The sequence below is a fragment of the Marmota marmota genome, unplaced genomic scaffold (genome assembly GCF_001458135.2).
Source record: "Marmota marmota marmota unplaced genomic scaffold, marMar, whole genome shotgun sequence".
Taxonomy (NCBI): domain Eukaryota; kingdom Metazoa; phylum Chordata; class Mammalia; order Rodentia; family Sciuridae; genus Marmota; species Marmota marmota.
The window spans coordinates 5872938-5895080 of record NW_026000242.1 but is presented as its reverse complement, the minus strand read 5'-3'; the positions used below and the strand labels follow the sequence as shown (position 1 = coordinate 5895080).

General features: G+C 38.4%; 2 protein-coding genes across 7 annotated transcripts in view; both read right to left on the bottom strand.

The window, feature by feature from the left end:
• Nucleotides 1–3200, bottom strand: part of Jaml (junction adhesion molecule like) — a 33239-nt gene extending 30039 nt beyond the window's left edge. For 3 of the 4 annotated variants that reach the window (XR_007344577.1, XM_015489809.2, XM_048795908.1), the window contains exons 1-3: nt 2776–3200; nt 2325–2424; nt 2061–2212 (exon numbers count right to left, since the gene is read on the bottom strand). The gene's annotated coding sequence lies outside the window, so the exon portion shown is untranslated. Of the gene's footprint in view, nt 1–723; nt 791–2060; nt 2213–2324; nt 2425–2775 lie in introns of all 4 variants that reach the window. The other variant, XM_048795907.1, reaches the window with a different exon arrangement.
• Nucleotides 3201–3333: 133 nt separating this feature from the next.
• Nucleotides 3334–21915, bottom strand: Mpzl3 (myelin protein zero like 3). 3 transcript variants are annotated; one of them, XM_048795909.1, is made up of 7 exons: nt 21642–21915; nt 16191–16357; nt 12591–12801; nt 11048–11213; nt 9179–9242; nt 7649–7750; nt 3334–6016 (listed from the first exon to the last, which is right to left on the bottom strand). In XM_048795909.1, the coding sequence occupies exons 1-7, from the start codon at nt 21712–21714 to the stop codon at nt 5990–5992; spliced, it is 810 nt and encodes a 269-aa protein (XP_048651866.1). In that variant the 5' UTR covers nt 21715–21915; the 3' UTR covers nt 3334–5989. The 3 variants fall into 3 exon arrangements, with proteins under 3 accessions (XP_048651866.1, XP_015345294.1, XP_048651867.1); XM_015489808.2 differs by lacking the exon at nt 7649–7750 and having other exon boundaries at nt 21642–21907; XM_048795910.1 differs by lacking the exons at nt 7649–7750; nt 9179–9242 and having other exon boundaries at nt 21642–21914.
• Nucleotides 21916–22143: the final 228 nt, after the last annotated feature.

Below are 22143 nucleotides of genomic sequence, written 5' to 3'. Positions count from 1 at the left end.
AATATAACTTTTCAGGGCACATGTCACAACTTCTAATTATTTATTAGCATGCTTATGTGGTTAAAGTCTTGCTCTCACCATATTCACCAAGACTACAAGCCCCATGAGGCCAAGAGCTGTGCCTGTGTGCCACTAAACCTCCAGCAGTAGCATGGTGCAAGGTGCAGAGAAGCACTCAGTAACTATCACCGTATGGGTTCAAGACACCTTGAACAGTAACCAAGAACTCTCGAGTCAAGTTCAATTTCCTAGCTAGAAAATGTCCAGACATTCTTTCATATACATTTATTCATTTATATACACACGCACATATATACACACACATAGACACATGTATCACTTCACAATGGAGATGCATTCTGAGAAATGTGTCACTAGGTGATTTATTTCACCATTGTGAGGAGAATCATAGAATGTACTTATACAAATTGAAATTGCTACAATGCAACTAGGCAGTTTAACCTTATGGGACCACTGTTGTGCATTTCATTGACTGAAATGTTACTTGGCACATGAATATATATCACATACACACATGCACATATATATGTATACCCATACAAATGTATTCTGAATACATATATACCTGAACACCAACATTCTGAAATAAATATACATAATACATATATTTTTAAAATGATTATCTACTCATAAATCTGTTTTTAAAACTCCCAACAAAAGCATTCAGAAACAGCTTGATAATAGATACCATTAAACTCTTACCTCCACCCTACTTCCTTCTCTTTCCAGATACTGATTTATCTTCTGCAGTATAATTCTTGAGATAATTCTGCATAGGAAATTCATATGTTGACCAAAAATTTGGACCTGAACTCATGGCTTTTTCACAATATAACTCCTAAATAACACCTCCTATCACTCCTTGGGCGGGGTGTGTGTGTGTGTGTGTGTGTGTGTGTGTGTGTGTGTGTGAAAATATCAAGATCCTTTTCCTATTTCCTAGTGTAGGAAATCATATATTAAATGCATGCCCAATGTAATTCCACATCATGTACAACCAGAAGAATGGAAGTTGGATTCCATGTATGCCTATCTAAATACATTCTACTGTCATGTATATTTAAAAAAAGAACAAATTAAAAAATTGACTTAAAGAAAGAGAAAATATAGTGTAGGAAAATTGTTATCTGTGGCATAATTATGACAGAAAAAAAAACTTTGGAAAAGAGACTTATGACAATGAGATTACCATACAAGACGTGAAAATGACCCCCAAATATTGCAATATTGTTTGACCCAAGTGGGCAACCCACCACTGATCAAGCGACAACTGTACATTCTCCCCTTGCTCACAGCCCACTCTGCCGTGATGCTAAGACCCCTCAACTTCCCTGCATGCTCCTGTGTACCTCAACAGGCCTCTTGAGTATTTGTAGGTATACAAGTCCACATAACCACTCTGAGACATGAATCTCTTAAAATATGCCCTTGTTTTCCCCTCTGAGACCACGTAACACAGTCTAGGCTATATCAGCCAGCCTTGTCCTCGAATGGGACCTTGGAAGTCATTATGTACTCCTGCTCCCCCCTTCAGACCACATTATACCTCAACCAGCTTGCATCAATCTTTTCCAAGGTCAGGGCCATGCCAGGTTGTGAAAAGTCAGGACAACAGCCTAGCCCTCTTGGGAGGTTTGAATTCCTGCCTTTGAAAGGTTAAGTATTGGCTTGTCTAGAATGGGGAGAAAAAAACAAAATAGCAAGGAAAGAGTCCTGCCAAAAGCTCAAGGACAGCCACTCATAGCCCTGCTCTAAAGCAATTTAACAGTGGAAGCCTTGTCATTTCCCTCCTTGCTTACTCTCTTATTACCCACAAACTCTACCCTTCTTCTCTCTGAGGATCTTAACATAAATTACAGAAACTAAAACTGCACTCAATGGACTACCTTATGGCAGTCCCCCTGCTAAGAACAAGAGTTCTGCAATTGGCTCCACAATGATCCTGAGGTCGCCAATTAAACCAGCTTTCCTCTGAGTGAGAACAAGCCTTCTGAGAAAAGTTCCAATAACAGCTCACAAAATACAAAGCAGTATCTTACCCAAGATGAAGATACCCAGGACGAGCAATGCACTTAAATCCTCCACTGCTGCAGGTCCCACACCAGACTGAAGAGACTTCTGCCAACACACTACGTCAAGCTCTAAGCACATCACAGCAAATGTGCATGCATGCATACATGTCCCGGGGTGGCTGCAGAGACAAACAGGAACCTCCAAATCAAGGTTCTTGTTTCAGTCATCTGGCCCATTACCCACTTTTAATTTGTATTTTCATTCTAAAAAACATTCTTAATTCAACTTACTGAGGTGGGCCTCACATCCCAGATCTCTGCAGGTGTCATCTCCCCTTCCACATTACAAACTTTCTGAGGGTAGGATCTTGAGTGGCATCAAGTAAACTTGCTGAGAAAGAAATCAGTTTCATGAAAACAAAATCAATAAAGATTGACACAAAACATCTGACTGAGCCAGGCACACCTGACATTACAGTAGCCTGGGAGGCTGAGGCAGGAGGATCATGAGTTCATAGCTAGCCTCAGCAACTTACCAAGTTCCTAAGCAAGTTAGACCCCGTCTCAAAATAAAATATAAAAAGGGCCAGGGATGTGGCTAGTTAAGCACTCCTGGGTTCAATTCCTGGTACAAAAAAAAAAAATCTGTTTTAAGATATAGCACCCTCTCATTTTTTCTCTCAATACAGAGGTGCCACATAGCCAGTCAATTATCCCATCCCTGCTCAGTCCTCCAACTCACCATCTAGCCGTGTAGATTTCCTGTGACAGTGAGTTATCAGCATTTCCAGCATACAGACAGTCAGTTATTCTTCCAGAGAACCACTTGGGTGACTTGGACATCCCAGATAAGAAGTCAAGTTTTCTTCAGTGTGAGGGCTCTCAGTCTAACTCACTACTTTAAAATAAGCATTCTCAATGTAGCCTTCAACCTGAACTCAATTGACTTGACCAATTGGCCTGAGTATACTTGCCTTATGGAACTTGTCCATATCACATGAAAGGCTTGTGAATGTTTGCTTTCCTCAAGGACCATGCTGCATGGTCCTTGAAAAGTAATATGCTGGTAAGGCAGCAATCTCTGTAGTATGAATATTTCCACCATTAGGCAATTTCAAGTCACCATCAGCGTGGCAACCAGCTCACAGATTTTCGGAAAATTTATTATCAGCCCTGCTATGTGAGCTGTAGGTTCTTGTTGGGTTTCAGCTCAGACAAATCTTTTACTCAATGCTGAAAACCACAAACCCCCCCTTTTCCTCACATAACAACTCTCATAAGTAAGACATACACCAAGAGGTAGCCAGAAGGTACAAAGAACTTTATTAACTGTGATAGAATAAAGATACCAAGAGTTACAATCGTGTGCACATGGCCTAACAGTGCATGCCCTCCTACAAAACAAATGAACAAAAAAGGCAACGAGGTATAGCAGTTAACAGTCCAACAACATTCCTTTGCAGGCAAAGGAATGCAGCTGCCTCTTCTAAAAGTTTTGAGTTGTGTAATTAAGTAATAGTCTTGCTCCATTCCAATGGATATTCTTACAGTTCTCCTTTATGACTACAGCTGAGTAGTTCATTATGCAACATTCAAGTTCAGGATGTGGTCCCCAGAATTTTGTTGTTGTTGTTGTTGTTTTAAAAACAAGCACGTGCAAGCTTCTCTCTTGAAGCAATAGCACCCAATTCAAGAGAATTAAGATGTTTCCCAAGTGACCTGCAGTAACAGCTAACAGGGGAAACACAAAGCACTTTATAAATTTACATTGTGTAACAGAATTAAGAAACCTAATGCATAAAATTGGTAAGATAATGTAACCACAAGAAAGCTTGAGAAAGCAAAGAAAAAATCTGAAGGTTTTTAATGCCTTTTTAATGAAATTCCCTCTCTAGATAAGGCTAGTCACCACATGGTGTGACAAGTGCCCACAGAGCAGCAAAAGGAAATAAATAGACTAAGACCTTAGAAGTTATTAAAACAGTACATTAAACAAACAAAAAGAAAACACTTTATCTTTCTTCCATCCTCTAAGAAGGCACGGGTCTATACACTTTTCTGCTCCTTTGGAGGTAAAAAGCAGCAACTCAAGTGTCAATACACAGGAAGGAAACAGGGCAGCCTGGACTGGGATGTGACCACAAACCCATGAAGCAGAATAAAGTACCAACTTATTCCTTTACCATGAAGGATTCTACTGTTCTGTCATTTAAAATAGAGGGACTGGGTCAAATCATGATAAAGGCTACAAAATAACATGTCTGAGTATTCACAGAGCACCATTTACCTAAAGCAGCAAACATCCAAGACAGACTAATCTTTGCAAGAAAACCTAACCCAAACTCTGGTTCCTCCTTCAATGGGATGTGGCTTCAAATGGGTTCCTGTAACGTGATCTCTTCTCTCTCTCTCTCAGAGAAATGAGACCCACAAAAAGTCCCCCTCAGTATTTCATCTCTATTTTTAAATCTTCAAGATCAGCTGCTCAAATTTTCCTCTCTTTTGAGGCACCAGAATGGTCTCGTTAAATTGACCACAGAGAATCACATAATTAACAAATGGTGAAAAAAAAAAGTATAAAATTTAATCACTGGAAATGTAAACATCAGTCCTGTCTTGGCCTCTGCAACAGACTGATGTGACCAGAAACAATTCAAAAATATCTATCAAATAACCAGATTTTCTAATCTGTGCACTAAATTAACAAAAGAGACCAGGCCAAATCATTGGGATGGAATTAATGGCACAAATTTTAGAAATTAGATCTTGGCAGAAAATGTAGAACTGATTTTTAAAAAACATATATAGTATATAATACTACCATAGGAAAGCCTCCCGAGCCACCTAGGGAAGAACCATGGAAAGGGACCATTCTCTGCTGAAACAACAAAAATGGGAGAAGGGATAATCAAAAAGTGAAGTAGGTGGCTGTAGAATGGAGGAATGTGTTTTGAGGTATAGAGAGAAGAGAAAGAAGACATAGATGTTGTGCATAACCTTACTTCCTCCTCTCCAATATTATGCAAAATAGCTTGCAAATACCATAGTTCACTCATAATTGGTGTATTTTAGACCAAAAAAGTTTTGAAGAACAATACAAGTGAAAAGATTTAATTTCAACTAACTGTTCAATATATTCTATAAGTCCCACTTAAAACCTTTTGAGGAGATTTTCTTGCCTCTGACCTGAAAAGTCAAGAAGGAAACCACAAATTAGTCAACTATAGGAAAGTAGAATGACAAAGCTCCTTGGCCCAAATTGCACCTAGCAAGACAAACAAAAATAATTCCTCTACCTCACTAGTCCTTTCCTTAAGTGTAAATGATAATACTTTAATAGTTTAAAAACCCAGTCAAAGCAAACCAATGACTCCTGATCCTAACAACTCTAAAAAAATTAGGGGCTCATTCCAAGTCACCCAGATACAACCAATGATTATATCATTGAACCAAGTAGTGTATGTTGTAGACTCACAGCTGGAAAAGTTCATGGCTAAAAAACAATGGATATCTATCCCAAACAAGCCTTTTGTCTGGTAGCCCATCATCAGGAGCTGCAAGCTTTGCTTCAGTAAAAAATAGCACTTTGGCATCAGCAGTGTGGCACACATTTAGGATTCTCCTTCAAACAATTGGAAGAAAACATAATACATTCAAGAACAAAGGTAAACCAAAAAGTTATCTTTCTCTTCAAGGAAAGAATTTCTTCATTCAATTAGAGTGTAACTTTTTAAAAGGGGAAGTCATGAGTCTCTTATGAAAGTTTCTGAACAGTTTATAAATACAAAAAGAAGATTTCTTCAATAAATAAATGGTTCATAGTCTTTACTGAAGACCTCCAGAATCCTCCGTCACTGCTGTCCTGGCCAGCTCCCCTCCTCTGGAAAGGCTACAGCTGCAGCAGAATGGATGTTTTCTGTTGTTAGGTGACTCTTCTTACATTCTGCCGACTTTCATCAGTATGTCTCTTCATAGTCTGAATCCTACAGAGGAAAGAGCAGCATGGGGGGTGTACACGTGAAGTGCAACGCCACAGTTAGAATCTAAGCAAAGATCACACCTTTGGATCCTCCGGTGAAAGCTGACTTTGACAATAAGATTGAAATGCCACTGACTCAACCCACCTAAATTCCCATGAAACTTCACAAGACCTCGATGAAATGTGTTGATTGGGATATTTTCCTCCTCAAAGCCCTAATGGCTCCCTTTTCCTTGGTGAATATTTTTTGAAAACCACAACACACAAGAAAAGGTGACTGCCTTCAGCAGAATGCACAAGACCAGGGTTAGGAGTTTAGAGTAGGAGTCGCTCTAACTTTGAGTTCCACCCTTTGCTGTCTGTGTAACTTTGGATAAAGTTCTTTGTGGTTTGTTGTTGTTGTTGAGGATTTTTGTTTTGTTTTGTTTTTTGGTACCAGGAATTGAACTCAGAGTCACTTAACCACTGAGCCACATCACCAGCCCCTTTTTTATATTTTATTTAGAGACAGGATCTTTCTTTTTTCTTTTCTTTTCTTTTTTTTTTGCATTTATATAGACCATCCATTTTTATTTTTTTTTTATTTTTTTTTAATTTATTTTTTTATTGGTTGTTCAAAACATTATAAAGCTATTGACATATCATGTTTCATACATTAGATTCAAGTTGGTTATGAACTCCCAATTTTACCCCAAATACAGATTGCAGAATCACATCGGTTACACATCCACATTTTTACATAATGCCCTATTAGTAACTGTTGTATTCTGCTACCTTTCCTATCCTCTACCNTATAAGAGGTTGTGAGGGGAATGGGAGACAGGATCTTTCTGAGTTGCTTAGGGCCTCGCTAAGTTGCTGAGGCTGCTTTGAACTTGCAATCCTCCTGCCTCAGCTTCCTGAGCTGCTGGGACTACAGGTGTGTCCACTGCACCTGGATAGATAGAGTTCCTCAACTTCTCTAAGACTCAGGTTCCTTATCTATGAAATGGGGATAATAAAAATACACCTCACAGTACCATTATGAGAAGTGAATGAGACAATAGATGTAAATTACTTAGCTGTGCCTGCCACCTTTAACACTCATTCAAGCTTAGCTTCTATTACCATGATTCTTATTCTTATTACAGAAACTCACATACATTACTTCTAACTTAAGTTGGGCCATGAGCATTACCTGGCATTTCACAGGTCATTAATTCTCCTATTCTCCCAAATGTCTATTTCATAACTTAGCCTCTTTCCCTTATCTTCTAACACCTCCTCCCATCATTCTCAGCTGATGGTACTGCTTTCTCCTATCACTGGGAATAGGGAAGCAGTCTCCCATCATTGTATTTACCACTGACAAGCATATGGCCCCATCTTTTTGGCCTTCCCTACTCTTCTTTCACACTCCTACTGCCTTTGCCTCAATCCAACATCTCCTCGTGTGCACTAAATCCTGGCATCACCCCCAACAACCCTCCTTCTCTCTTCTGCAGCATCAATTTTTCCTTCTTGACTGGATCATTCCCATCAGCTGATAAATTTGCTCAATTTTTCCCATAATAAAAAAAATAATTCTTGACACATTCCTCCTTCCATTATTGTCTATTTCTCTGAATCGGGCTACAGCAAGGCAAGCTGTACACACCCACATTCTCCAGTGTCTCTTTGGAATCTTTCTTGACCTCCCCGAGTCAGGCTTCGACTCCACCGTTCCACTGGAGCCACTTTTACAAAGGTCACCGGTGGCCTGCACATTATCAACCATCAACAATCACTTCTCAGTTCTCATTTTATTTGCCCTCCTTGAAACACTTTCTTCCCTATCTCCCAGTATGCCAAATTCACCCAGTTTTCCTTCAACCTTATTGATTATGACTTCTCAGCCTCCTTGGTTAATTTTTCTTCATCTCCCCAATCTAGAAATGCTCCTCCACAGTGGCCATATGGCTTGCTATCTACTTCTTTTAGGAGTTTGCATAAATATCATCTTACTGAGGGTGTCCCCAACCATCCTCATACACCCCTATCCAGCCGTCCCATCTCCCTTTCCTGTTCTATTTTTCTTCATAGCATTAAAACTACCTGGTATAGTATATATTTTACTTATTTTTAAGATTAAGTCAGTGTTTGTACCCCAGTTTAAGCAAAGGTGACATTTCAGCTGATCTGGGAGGATGAGAAAGTTTATCAGGAAAAGAATGTTAAGTTCTTTCTTTGAGGGCAGAAGTTTTTGTCAGTTTTTCTTCACTGCTGCTTCCTAACCACCATTCTACTGTTTCATAGACACCTAGAATGGTGGTTAGGAAGTGACATGTCCTTCCCTACAAGAAGGCATGTGACATGTGTCAGACGCTCAACAAATAATAACCATAAGAACACTAACTTATTTTGTGTTATAAAAATATTCAAAGCCTGAAGAGTTGGCATCAGGTACTCCCTCTTCCCTAGCACTAATAATCTTTGCCTCATCTTAATATGTTACTCAAGGGCTGGAGAGAAGCAGAAACAAAGATTACTGCAATAAATAATTAGGCTACACTCATGTGACCAAGTGCCGAGCTTGGCAGTAAGTACAAAGAGGGCTCAAGTTTGGACCTTGAAATGACAGGTGTGTTTCACACTAGATCACAAGTTGCTTTTGACCTATTTCCAACTGTACCACATCAGAGAGCCTTCCCTCCTCCTTCGATCCTAGGATAGCTACACATGCCTATTAGTCACAGCAATTGCCCAAAGGGGGAAGGATGATAGTTTTTTGAAATTTAAATGAAAAATTGGGCCTTCCAAAATAGTGTTTCTTATTGATAAAAGACATTAAGTTACCTAAAACTCTAACTCCCTGGAAAATACCAAAGCTCAGCCTAAAAGTTAAATTCAAGGTTCTGGATCCAGTGAGTTGAAGTGTCTTAGTATGAATTCAATGGCATGAGACATTCCTCTTCTAGCCCCATTCCTGACCTAAGAATACCACTCTATGCCCATGAGGCAGGAAAAAACAAATCATTCTTAGAATTGGTAGAGATCCCCAGAGGCCAAAATGCTTTGGGGAAATACTGGTTCATACCTTCTTTGGACCTACCTGTATATTCTCTGCTGCCTTTGAGGACATAGAGTCCCCTTAAGCAGGGAGGAAAGTGAGACACCACAGTCAACAGAAGAAATGGCAAGGACTTACCAGACACTCGGCACAACGGACACAAAGCCTTGCCATGCACTCGTCTTTCTCCTCCTGGTCAGTGCTGTGGAAAGGGTACAAACCAAATCCCTATTGTCACTATCCAGTATAGTGGGCCAGTTAAAAGCTCAGGTCTTAAAGTCAGACAGGTCTGGGTTTAGACCCCAGCTCTTCCACTTACTAGCAGGATAACTGGACAAATCACTTCAACTCCAGGAGCTTCTTTCCTCATCTATGAAATGTAGATATTACCACTACATGCCCAGCACATAGTAAATGCTCAATAAATAGCAGCTAGTCATAACCATTCATTCATTCAAAAAAGTACTAAGCACCAACAATGTCTGGGGCATTGTGCTGCACTAGGGATAAAAAGATAAATAAAACCTGGTCCCTCGAAGAGCCAATGATCTCATGGCGGGGGTGAGGGGTCTTCTATAACTTAACAAGTATTATATCATACAATGTGATAAATGTCTTAATAGAATTAAGGTGAAACTGCTGTGGCAGTAAAGGGCAGAGAGTGACTGATTCACCCTTCAGAACTCAGGAAGAGTAAAGAGAAGGGGATATTTCAGCTGTTCTTAGAAGATAAGAAAGAGTTTCCCAGCAAAGAAGAGAGGGAAAGGGCTGTGGGGACATATCTCACTTGGTAGAATGCTTGTCTTGCATGCACAAGCCCCTGGGTTCAATCCCCAGCACCACTAAAAAAAAAAAAAAAAGCAGAAAGGAGGCAAGGAAAAATAAAAACAATGTGTCTATACTTAAATGTAGTATGTCTAGTGGGAAAAATAAGCTCACTATAGTTGAGGTGGGGTGAATGAGAAGAAATTATAGAAAGCAGTGTGTGACTTAGGATCAGTTGATGAAAGGTTTTGTATACCATATTTTGAAATAGACATTGGGATTTTGGTCAATAGTTCTTTATTTTGGGGGAACCACAGATTATTTACTAAGGGCATTCTCTCTCCACACACACACACACACAGAGAATAAAAATTTTGGACCCTTTAAGGGTCAGACTTTCCTCCCCATGTTAAAGACTCCTAATACAGATAATAAAGAACTCACAGGGTTTTTATGTTAATTTTTATTACTTTTTTTAGTAGACATCTTTTGAGGGAAAATACTGGATCATGGCTGCTCACCGGCAGAATGATGTTTAATAAATGCTTTTGATAACCACAATCCACTTAGCCCTTTGGAGCATCTGCTGACCAAGAATAGATCTTGCTTATTTAAATTGTCCTTACCCTCCATGGCTATTCTTAAAGCCTCCCTCATTGCACATGTATTTTCTTTCTGTCAGGAGAAATCAGCTTAGTGCCAAAAAGAGAAACAGAGAAAGAAGGGGAAAAAAACTGACTTGGAGTTTCCCCTAAACTTTGAAAAAAATGAGATATCTACTTTTAAAAAATGTCAGTGCTGGGCATGGTGGTGTACGCCTATGATCCCCGTAGCTTGAGAGGATGAAACAGGAGAATCATGAGTTCAGAGCCAGCATCAGCAAAAGCAAAACGCTAAACAACTCAGTGAGACCTTGTCTCTAAATAAAATACAAAATAGGCTGGGGGTGTGGCTCAGTGTCGTTGAGTGCCCCTGAGTTCAATCCCCAGTACCCAATGGGGAAAAAATGTTTAGAACCACAATATTGCACAATCTGATTTCCAAAGGAGAAGGTGAGGAGAATACTATCAGTCCCTCCAACTCCCTCCAAATCAATATCCACAAGTGTCACTTTCAACCAGAACCATCCTGTCCAAAAGGAAACTCCACCAGCAGAACTAAACTCAACATGATAGAATTCTGGATAGAGGGGTGCAGGGCCCTGAAAAGAAATAGGTTTACTAGGGCTGCAGCTGGACTTACTCATCTGAAACTTCAATAGATGACTTCTTATAGCCAGACTTGCTCCTCTTCTTCAGCCCCGCAGCCTTCCTCCCCATTCTCAGCAGCAGCAGAACCACCACCACCACTGAGGGAATGAAGACAAGAATGGAAAGAAGGGCCACAGAGGACAGCATGGTGCCAAAACCTAGAGGGAAAAAAGAAAAGGTGTAAAAGTGCTTCTTCTGACATGAGAGAATTTCTGCTTTTGCACTTGTACTTTTTCTGATTACAAAGAAAATGAATTCATTGTGGAAAATGTAGAAAATGCACAAAAATGCAATGAAGAATAAAAATTCTCCCATAATTCCACTACCTAGGAATAACACATTGGTATTTACCGATTCAATCTTCTTTCAAGGGGTATTGTTTATGGGGGTGCATTTGAAGGTAAGGTGCATATTCCTAGATCTAGAAATCATGCTACATATTATTTTAACATTTTTTTGCTAAATATAATAAACATGTTTTCGTGTCATTAAAAATCCCTTCTAGATGTGATGTTTAATGGCTGCATAGTATCCTGCCATATTGAAAAAATTTATTAAATCAATCCTCTAATGCTAGGCATTCAAGTTTATTTCAAATTCTTTTGAGTTCGAAAGTCACATTAGGATGAACATCCTTGTACATAAATCCTTATGTTTACCTCTATTTCCTTAAAATTAAATTTTGAAATGAAATTACAGGATCAAAGGACATATACTTCTAAGAATCTAATTCCTATTCTCAAAATGCTTTCCAGAAAAACTTAATCAGTTTCTAATCATTCCAGCATTATGAATGTGCTCCTGTCTTTGAAACCTGTCAGTTATTGTTGAAGAAGATAAAGACAAAAGACAATAAAGAGGAAGAAGGAATTTGAGGAAGAAGAGAAAGGGAAGAAGGGAAAGAGGGAAGAAGGAAGAAGGAAGGCAGGGGAGGGAAGATCCAAGAATGATAAGGTTACTATGATGAATCATAATGTATCTCTAAATCTTTGGTTTAAATTCAATTAAGAACTAGAATAACCACTTAATAGTCACCAAGGAAAAATGTAGAAAAAAAAGGTCAGTCCTCAACTTCCTCTCAACCTGTTTTATACTAAAAGGAAATTGCTGCCCTTGGTAACATAAAAGAAATGTACCACATCCATCAACAGAGGAAATACCCTTTCAAGACATAGGCAAGAACACTGTCTCATAGCTGGGAATGTGAACATATTAGGAAAATCCGAGTGACTTCTGTTTCACAGAGATGCTAACCTTCCATTTACTAAAGGGTTTGTCATCTATTCCACAAGACCTTTGGTTACCTGAGGCTAAAATGAAAAGGGGATAATGGAGAAACTATGACAAAATTTGAAGAGAAAATTCAGTTTTCAGAATAAAGATGAAAAATTCATCTTAACAGGACAGCAAGATAAATCACTTTGTCACAATGATCCAATGACTCAACTGGATCCAATGACCCAACTCATTGCTTTTCAATGAGCACTCCAGAACAATCCCAAAGCACTGCAGAAGGCTGATGGCAATAAGCTTACCCCTTTCTGTGACCGTTAGCTCTGTCAGGGGGATATTATGGTGCACGTCTGGGGGATTCTTCACAGCACAGCTGAATGTCCCATTGTCCTTAAGGGTAGGATTGCTTATGCTTATAGATGCATCCCCTTTGTACACATTTCCAACCCAGGAAATCCGATCCCGAAATGTGCCTGCTGTGGTTGGGTACTGGAAAGACTGATAATGAAAAATCTAAGAAAGCAACACCATGAGAGAAAAATGTTAATTTGGAAAATGTTAAGCTAAGTAGTTCCAAAGTAAAATACAACTATATAAATGGGTTCTTGTAGTTGGGAAAATTTTTAAATGCTTTTTTTTTTTTCACCTTCATCCTCTGGTTCATCCTATTATCCTAAAGGCCAATTCAAAAAAGGAATAATGAAAGAATCCTGGGATCCTAACTCTTGAATCTCTTCTAAATTCTTAACATCCTAAAGTAATAGCTTTAAACCAGGGCAACTCTGCTCCTCATAAAACATTTGGCAATAGTTGGAGACTTTTTTCCATCTTCAAAACTTATTTATTTATATTTAATTGACAAATAATAATTATTATATTCATGGGATACAATGTGATTGTTTTTTCTGGCAGTGTTCTACCACTGAGCTATATACCTAGCTATTTTTGTTTGTTTAGTTTTTTTTCAGATGGATAGAATATCTTTATTTTATTTATTTATTTTTATGTGGTACTGAGGCTCAAACCCAGTGCCTCACACATGCAAGGCAAGTCCTCTACCACTGAGCCACAACCTCAGCCCCTATTTTTAGTTTTTTAAGAACCTCCATATTATTTTCCAAAATGGCTATACTAATTTACATCCCCACAAACAGTATACAGGGTTCCCTGTTCTCTAATCCTTCCTACATTTTTTATAACTTGTCTTTCTTATAATAATCATTTTAACAGATGTGAGGTGATATCTCATTGTGGTTTTAATTTGAATCTCCATAATAATTGAGATATGGAACATTTTTCATGTATCTGATAGCCATTGATAGCTCTTCTTTTGAGAATTATCTGTTCAGATCCTTTGCTCATTTTTTAATTAGGTTCTTTGTTTTCTCACTGTTGAGTTGGAGACATTTTGTTGTCACAGTGGGGAGATGAGCCTACTGGAATCTAATGAATATTCGAAGCCAGAATTACTGTTAAACTTCCCACAATGCATGGGATGATGGCCCCCACAACAAAGAATCATCTGGCTCAAAATGTCAACAGTGCCAAAGTTGAGAAACCTTGCTCTAAAGTTATGTCTCATATTGTTATAGCACTTTATAGTTTACAAATGACTTCCACATATTTGTTCACTTTAGCCTTATAATAACACTAAATGATATGTGTTATAACTAACACATAACTAACTATTCCAAATTATGGAAAGGGGAACAAGACCAAAAACAAACAAATAAACAAACAAAAAACTGACTTACTCAATGGTACCTATTATTAAGTAACAAAAGGGAGATTTTTGTTTATTCTCAAAATCACTGGCATAGTGTAATATAATCCAGTCTCTCTCACATTATCTACCCTGGAAGTTAATATAAATCCAAGTCAAATGCATAAAAAGGACTCAATGAATGTATATTGAATTAAAACAGTGCTGGACTGGACTTGGTGATCAGACACTTCATCATCAAAAGCCCCTGATTATACCTGGAGGTGGGTCAGCCAGGTACACAAAACAATGTAAGTTTTCTCTCTTATGCAAGATTCAAGATACAAACAATTCCTTTGTTTTCTTGGTAACTTCCCACTTAAGCAACTAGGCATTTATAACCACTGAATTTCCCAACTGATCAGCAATTTCCCAGAGAAGATGCTGAATCACTTGTTGGTTCATTTGTTCAACAAATACTACATGCAGAGTGCATTCTAGGCAGTATGTTAAAAGAAAAAAACAGTACACTGGGAGCCACACAGGCACAGTTCCTACCCTCATGGAACTTACATTCTAGTGGTAAATACAGTTATCAAGAAATAATATGTGAGATGAGTGTTCCAAAGGGAGGTAAAGAGAGCCTACCACTGATTACCAGCATCAGGATAAAAGGGTTTGAAAGTCCTGATTGACAAAACAAGGCTGCTGTGTATCTTCAAGGTTAATCTAACCAATAAGTTCCATACTAAATTAGTGATACTCAAATCCTTACTAATTGATCAACGCAGTTACACTAACTGTGTAACTGCAACATTACATTATGTGACTTTAAAGGTCTACTGAGTCCAACTTGGGTGGGTTTGCTGGTTTTCTACCAGTCTCACAGAGATCCACTGTTTGTCTATAAGGTTTCTGACCCAAGAAGCTCATTGCTTGCTCTGTCCTACTTGTGGCCAAGGAGGTTGAGCCAAACAAGGGCAGCCATGGTTTCCTGAATACTCAGAATAAAGTTAACTGTTTTAAAGAAAAAGGAACCACGAATGCAGTCTAGCTTCCTTCCCTAGAATTAACTGCCTAGCTCCAAGCTACGTGGCACTGAAAAATGACTCCAAAACAGAATTCAAAGCTTACACATTAAAATGAAAGGGAAAGTTTTCCCAAAGAAGGAAAACAGCATAAATAAGTTAAGAATACTTTCAAAAAACTAATCTTACATATATGGTTGTGAGATTCACATTGTTGAATAGCACTTATACTGAGCTAAGGATACTGCTGGAATCATAAAGAGAAAGGGTGTCTTATAGTATCTAATCTTCAATTAGATACCCACAATGGGATTTGAACCATAAATAGTTTCTATATGTGTGACTAAAGTATATTGCTTCTAATATAGCAAGACCATCTGTCACCAACAACATCTATCACCAACACAAGGTGCCACCACTTTCTTCAAAGGCAGCTATATAAATCACTGCAGATGTTTACCTGCTGGGAGAAGAAGCCAAGATAAATCTACAAAGTACAGCTATACAAGCAGATACACCCACTGAGACAACTTTATTTAACAGGAAATGAGCAGCTAGTTTTAAGAGAAAGGATGTCTGTGACTGGGACCCATAGAACTGTTTTAGTCAGTGGTCCTGGAGATACACTTCTTAGTAGATCAAATGTGAAAATGAAGCTATAAAAAAATTAAACCATATTTCCTCTAGTTTTTTGGCCATTTTATTCCTGCAAATTATATGCAAGATTCTCTCTCTCTCTCTCTCTCTCTCTCTCTCTCTCGGTATTAGGGATTGAACCGTGGGGCACTTAATCACTGGGCACATCCCCAGCCCTTTTTAATTTTTAATTTTGAGATAGGGTCTTACTAAGCTGCTTAGGGTCTCGCTAAATTGTGAGGCTGGCTTTGAACTTGCAGTCCTCTTGCCTCAGCTTCCTAATCCCTGCTGGGATTACAGGCATGTGCCACCACACCCAACTTATATGCAAGATTCTTAAATGGAAGAATAAAACGTCCTCTGTGATCAAATAAATGTCACACAGGGCAGAAGCTCATCTCCTTCCCTTTACATAGAAGTCCATCTTCTATTCTAAGAGGAGAAGGCTTCATGAATGCCTGTTATTTGCAATAAAAAGATTTCAAAACTGTTGACCCAGAAGACTCAAAGCAGCTTTCTGAAAAGTACACACTTACAGACTCTGTGCGACTGCTGCTGGGAGGGCGGTATGTCCAATCTATGGTCAGTTTGTCAGTGACTTCCGAAGTTGACTTAAAGGTACATTTCAACTTGATCTTTTCTCCAACATAACCTCGGACATGAGCATCTGCATTAATCTCCAAGGAAAGGACGATATGAACACCTAATCAAAGCAAGCCCAAACATTTAAAGTGTATTAATTTTGGTGGAATGTACAGATGTCAATGAACAACACAGGCATGCTATTTATCATTTTCATGGCTCTCATCAAAAAGTCAGGGCAATCAATGTCTTCTCAGGCAATCCCACAAGGGACAAGGACCTGATATCCCCATTAATCTAGGATAGCATTTTTATCTTCTGTAATCTTAAATCATAGATTGAATACTTGGGTAAAATTTAAAACCTAGTCACACAAGCATTTTTTCCAAAATGCAAGTTTATGGTTAAATTAAGTACAAGTGAGCAGGGCTGTCCACAGTAGGCAAAAAGGCAAAACCATTCACCCTTTTCCATTTCTCAAATCCCAGAGCACACACATGCTCTGGGAATATGACAGTTTTCGTGGGGTCTAAGGGACTTACCCCAAGTACAGCATGAATGTAGCAAGAAGCTGTCACTGTCTCAATCACCAGTAAAATGAGAATAGGAAATAAGAATAGGAAAAATTTTCAAAGAATTTTAAAAAACTATTCCGTGGCGTATCTGGTTTTCCCCTCTTTATTAAAGCTAGTTAATTAATCACACATTTGTTCAAATTTACTTATGGGGAGGAAAACAGAAAAACTGGATGCATTCTACAATGCAAAAATAAGAGAGCATTTTTAAACCCTGCAGAGACCTACTCATATTTGCTCATATTCAACTTTGACACGACATCTCCCCCAAAAGAGCTGGCATTTTTTTCTTATTAATTTCTGCTTTCAGAAAATAGTAGAAACTTATTTTCCACTAAAGAGTCATATTTTAGAAAATTAAGTCTCTAGCACTTTGTTTTTCCTGCTTCTTTATCCACCTCAATGAGCCATGATTCTTCTGTTAGCCAAAGACACACAGAATGAAGAGGGTTCAAGTCCCAGTCCAAATCCCAGTTCAAATCCCAGTGATACTGCTTGGCCCTCAGCAAGCTACTGTATGTGCTCCATCTCCTCATTCTTACAAGGACCTTATGGGAAGGTCACTATGAGGATTAAATGAGTTAAAACATGTACAACACTAGAAGCTTACCAAGAGCTACTGAGTTATCGTCCAATTCATCTTTGTACCATCCGTATCAACATTCACCTATTCAGTTCTTCTACACTGTCTCGACCTTTCCTACCACAGACAGCTCTGAGTCATCAGTTCCCCTGCCTCTACCTCTGCCTGCTTTGAATCATTTTTGTCACTCCTCTCTAGACAATCTAGTTTGGTCACATTCCTCTTAAAAGGAGGAGACCAAGATTGAGCTCACTAATAACAACTTCAATGACACATTAATGTGGAAAAATCCTTACCTAAGTCTAAAAACTAGAAGGTGGAAACAAATGGGTAATCTGTATTGTCCCCTCATCCCACTCTTTTATTCTAAAGCACAAGTATTACAGGTACAGTACAGAATTTAAAGCATGGATTAGAATTAGCCAGACCTGAACTTAAGTTCTATCTCAGCAACTTTCTGTCTGTGAGACCATGATCAGTTACCCAACCTGTTCAAACTTTAATTTCCTCACTTAGTATGTAGGAATAATAACCAAATCTGCTTCATTGGATTATTGTGAAGATTCAATACAATTAAAATGATAACACCTAAAATGCTTAATAATAAAATTTTTCAATAAATATTATTATTAAAATGAACATTATATAGATTAAAAGCCTTCAGTAATTCCCTGTTGCATCATGGAATAAAACCCAAACAACAATTTGGCCCCAAACTTCTGCCACTCTGCCACCTACCCATCCCATCCCCTTTACCATGCCTAAAATGTCTTTCCATTTCCCAAAGGCACTGTGTCCTTTCATGACCTGTGTCTTTCCTTGAATATGTCTCTGTCTGGAAGGTTGTCCCCATCTCTACCAATCCTGCCTGGGTTTTTCTCCATCACACCGTACCCTCAACAATCACACTTCTTAAAAAAACACACACATATTAGCCCCTTTGTGATGCTTTCCTAAGTTTTCTGATAAAGTTCATCACTATTTCTTCAACATTCTCATAATACTTAGTACACAGAGCTACTCAAGTACATATGCCATTGATTGCAAGTAAATTTAAATGCTATTTATTTCCTCCATTAAATTCAAGCACCTCTGGGGCAAAAATGCAGACAGAGGGGGTCAGAAAAAGAGAGACTGAGAGAAAGAGATGAATGAGTCTCCATAAATTCTAGTACAGGAACAAAATATACTCATTAATAACCCACCCACCCCCTTTCACCTTCTTTACAGTATTTTCAACACTCTTAACTCCCCTATTCTTCTGTCTTTCTATTGCATGACCACTTCTAGACTGAGCTGGTATAACCTGAAGGAGAAAAATCACACAATTGCAACATGAAAAATTAATGTAGGGAAAGGGTGGTGTCAAGAATGACACCACCTGACTTGGTGATGCTAGTCACTAGAGAGGGAAGACTAGAGATGTACCAGACTTGGAAGGGGAACATGAATTTGATTCTGGATGAATTTGGATGTATGTGAGATACCCAAGGGATACTATCAAAGGAGCAGTTGGTTTAGGTTAAAGGTCAGCAAACTATGGCCCATGGGCCAAATGCAAATGGGTCTCATGAGAGGAGCAAACTAAGAAAAACTAGCAACTAATCTTACCCTTTGCTCTGTGGGTTATCCAGATGGAGGTAAACCAATTATAATCTCTAGAATTATCCTGATACACAGATAAAAAATTCAACGTATTTATGTAAACAAGGTTTTATTAAAAAACAGCCATATTGGGCTGGGGATGTGGCTCAAGTGATAGCATGCTCGCCTGGCATGAGCGAGGCACTGGGTTCAAACCTCAGCACCACATAAAAATAAAATAAAGATATTGTGTCCACCTAAAACTAAAAAATAAATATTTTTTTAAAAATAGTCATATTCATTTGCTTACGTATATTGTCTATCATGGTGTTTTGCACTTTTTGCAGAACCAAGTAGTTACAACAGAGACTATGTGCCTGAAAAGCCCAAAATATTTACTCTCTACCCCTTTATGGAAAGTTTTCCAAAGAGCAAAGAAGAGACCTGGATTAGAGTTATAAATCAGAATTCCTTTATTCTCTCCCCAACCAACACCCCACACTGATTGTGCTATATACACACACACAAACATGTAAATTTCACATCTCTGACAGTCCCTACCAAATCCCCTTCTAAGTCTCTTCCCTTGTAATCCAATATTACATTCATTCAGAAATTTCTACCTTAGACTAATGACTTTGCAGATATTTATTTTTCTACCTGAGTCAAAGAGCATTCTGGACAGGTAAAAACAGTAAACTAAAGAAATATCCACAAAAAAATTTTTAATTGGGGAAGAAAACAGGAAAATCATATTTAACATAATTTTATAAATGGAAGAAATTAAAGAAATATGACAGAATAAAGTTCCTAATTTTATAAACTTGATTTTCCAAAATATGCAACTGCCAATCTTTTGTTCATATAATGGCACATTTACATGGAAAAGAGAAGACTATATTACCTACTCAATTATTTCTATACATTTCAACAACTGCTATAATAGGATTAGACTTATAACTTAAGGAGAATTTGAACAAACTAATAATTAAATATGTCCTATCTGTGAAGAGGAAAGGCAAATAAATATTGGTATGAAAACAAAGTCTATTACCTAACAGATTCAAAAGTCAGGCCAAAAAAGAAAGAAAGACAAAGATGAAACATCAAAAACACACTAAGTGAAAGAATTCGGTCACAAAAGAAAATACATTGTATGATCCCATTTATATAAAATACCTAGAACAGGCAAATCCACAAAGTTACAAAGTGGACTGGTGGTTATCAGGGGTTGGTGGAAGGTGGGAATGGGCTTAGGATTTCTCTTTGGGGTGGCAAAAATATTCTAAAATTGGTTGTGGTGATGATTATGCAACTGTATGACTCCTATAAGCCACTGAATTGTACATTTTAAATGGATAAATTGCATAGAATGTGACCGTATCTCAATACACCTGTTATTTAAAAAGATATAAATCTCCTCGACATACAAGAAGATGATAAAATCAACTTTAATGTTTGAATTATTTGGTCCACTGAATTTGAAGCAATTCTTCAATGTGAAATGGCATTAAGTTCAAGAAAACACCAATTATTTCTAGAAAATTTTTTTCCTTGATAGAATATTTGACATTTCGTGTGTGTGTGTGTGTGTGTGCGTGTAAGAGAAAGAGAGAAAGAGATCTGGGTATATTTGAAGTGACAGGTCAAACTAAATATTATATTGCAAAAGGAATTTAGATGAAAAACTGGACACTTATGATGACACAGGCAGCTGGGAGGAATTGGGGAGTGTGCTGGCAGCAAGAATATTAGTCACCAGATAAATAAAAACTTCCCAGTCTTACCTGCTGAGAATTAGGGCACCTGATTTATATTTATATAATATTAAAGGTTCATTTCAGAAATATCCATTACTTACAGGGAAGATTTATGAAGTCAAAAATTCACTCTAATGCTGCTGTAATTATATTTGATTTCCCCAAAAGACACACACACACACAAAAAAAAAAAAAAAAACAGGAAATAATTACACCCTAAAATGAAATTAATTAGGTTGGACCGAAATATACGCAATTTGAAAATTACATGAAATCAAAACATACTAAATTTTTACAAGTGTTATTGTGTCCATATGTATTTCTGATATCACTCAGACGATTAAGAACCGACATAACCTTATATTTTTAAAAATGTTTTTTTAAATGCTAAGGCAATTGCTGCTTCTTCAACAATATACTTCTGTATAATAACAAAATCACATCACGACCTGTGACAAACGTTTTATTTCATAGCCCAAGATATTCATTTACAAAAAATAAAATTATCAAGTAACGATTTTGTTTCCCAAAACTAAAGGGACCCACTATGGCCACTAGAAATTCCTTTCTGTCATCAGGGTAACAGCAGACTACCACAGATTATCTCATACAAGATAACCACGCGTTGCCCCCAAAGCCTGAACTTTGTGGTTCCACCTAGTCATGTCATCACCAAACTACAGCGACAAGGTGGTCGAGCTCAGGAAAAGACTGACAAGATAGCAACTCTCCTCTGTGGGTGGCGTGAACCAAGAGAACATCCTCCGCGGCACCCTCCCTTCCTTCCTTCCCAGAAACCGAGCGGGGGCTTTGATGAGACCCCCCCCACCCGGAACCGGAAAAGCGACCATCTTCCCTAACCCCCCCAGCCGGAAGTGGGACACAGCCAGCCGGCGAACTCACCCTGGAAAAATAGGATACCCAGCACTGAAAAGAGCGCGCAGCCACGGCCTCCAGCCGCTCCGCTCTGCTGCATCCCGACAGCTCTTCAGATACTTGTACACCTTGTTTGCGGCTCCCGGTAACGACTCAGGTAACCCCGGAAGTGACGTCAGCGAGAAAACTTAAAATGGCCATCCGGAGATGCCATAGGCTGTGGCTACCTTCCAGAATCGCACCTGGTTTCACTGACCAGCGATTCTTTGACTCTTAAGTGAGAGCTCGTTGCTCTTTTGCTTGAAAATGAAATCGGTTACAGACTTAGGAAAATTTTCGGTTTTATTTTTATAGAATTCTGCACGACTAAATAATCTTGAGCAGCTGTGTTCCAGATGTTGTCTATACGTCTAGAGATTTTAGTGGAACTCTCTCGGAATAGATTCTCATAAATTTAGAGTACAAAGAGACCTGGGAGCATATGCAGAGTCAGTCAGTAGATAAATATGTATTAGGCCCTGTGGCCAAT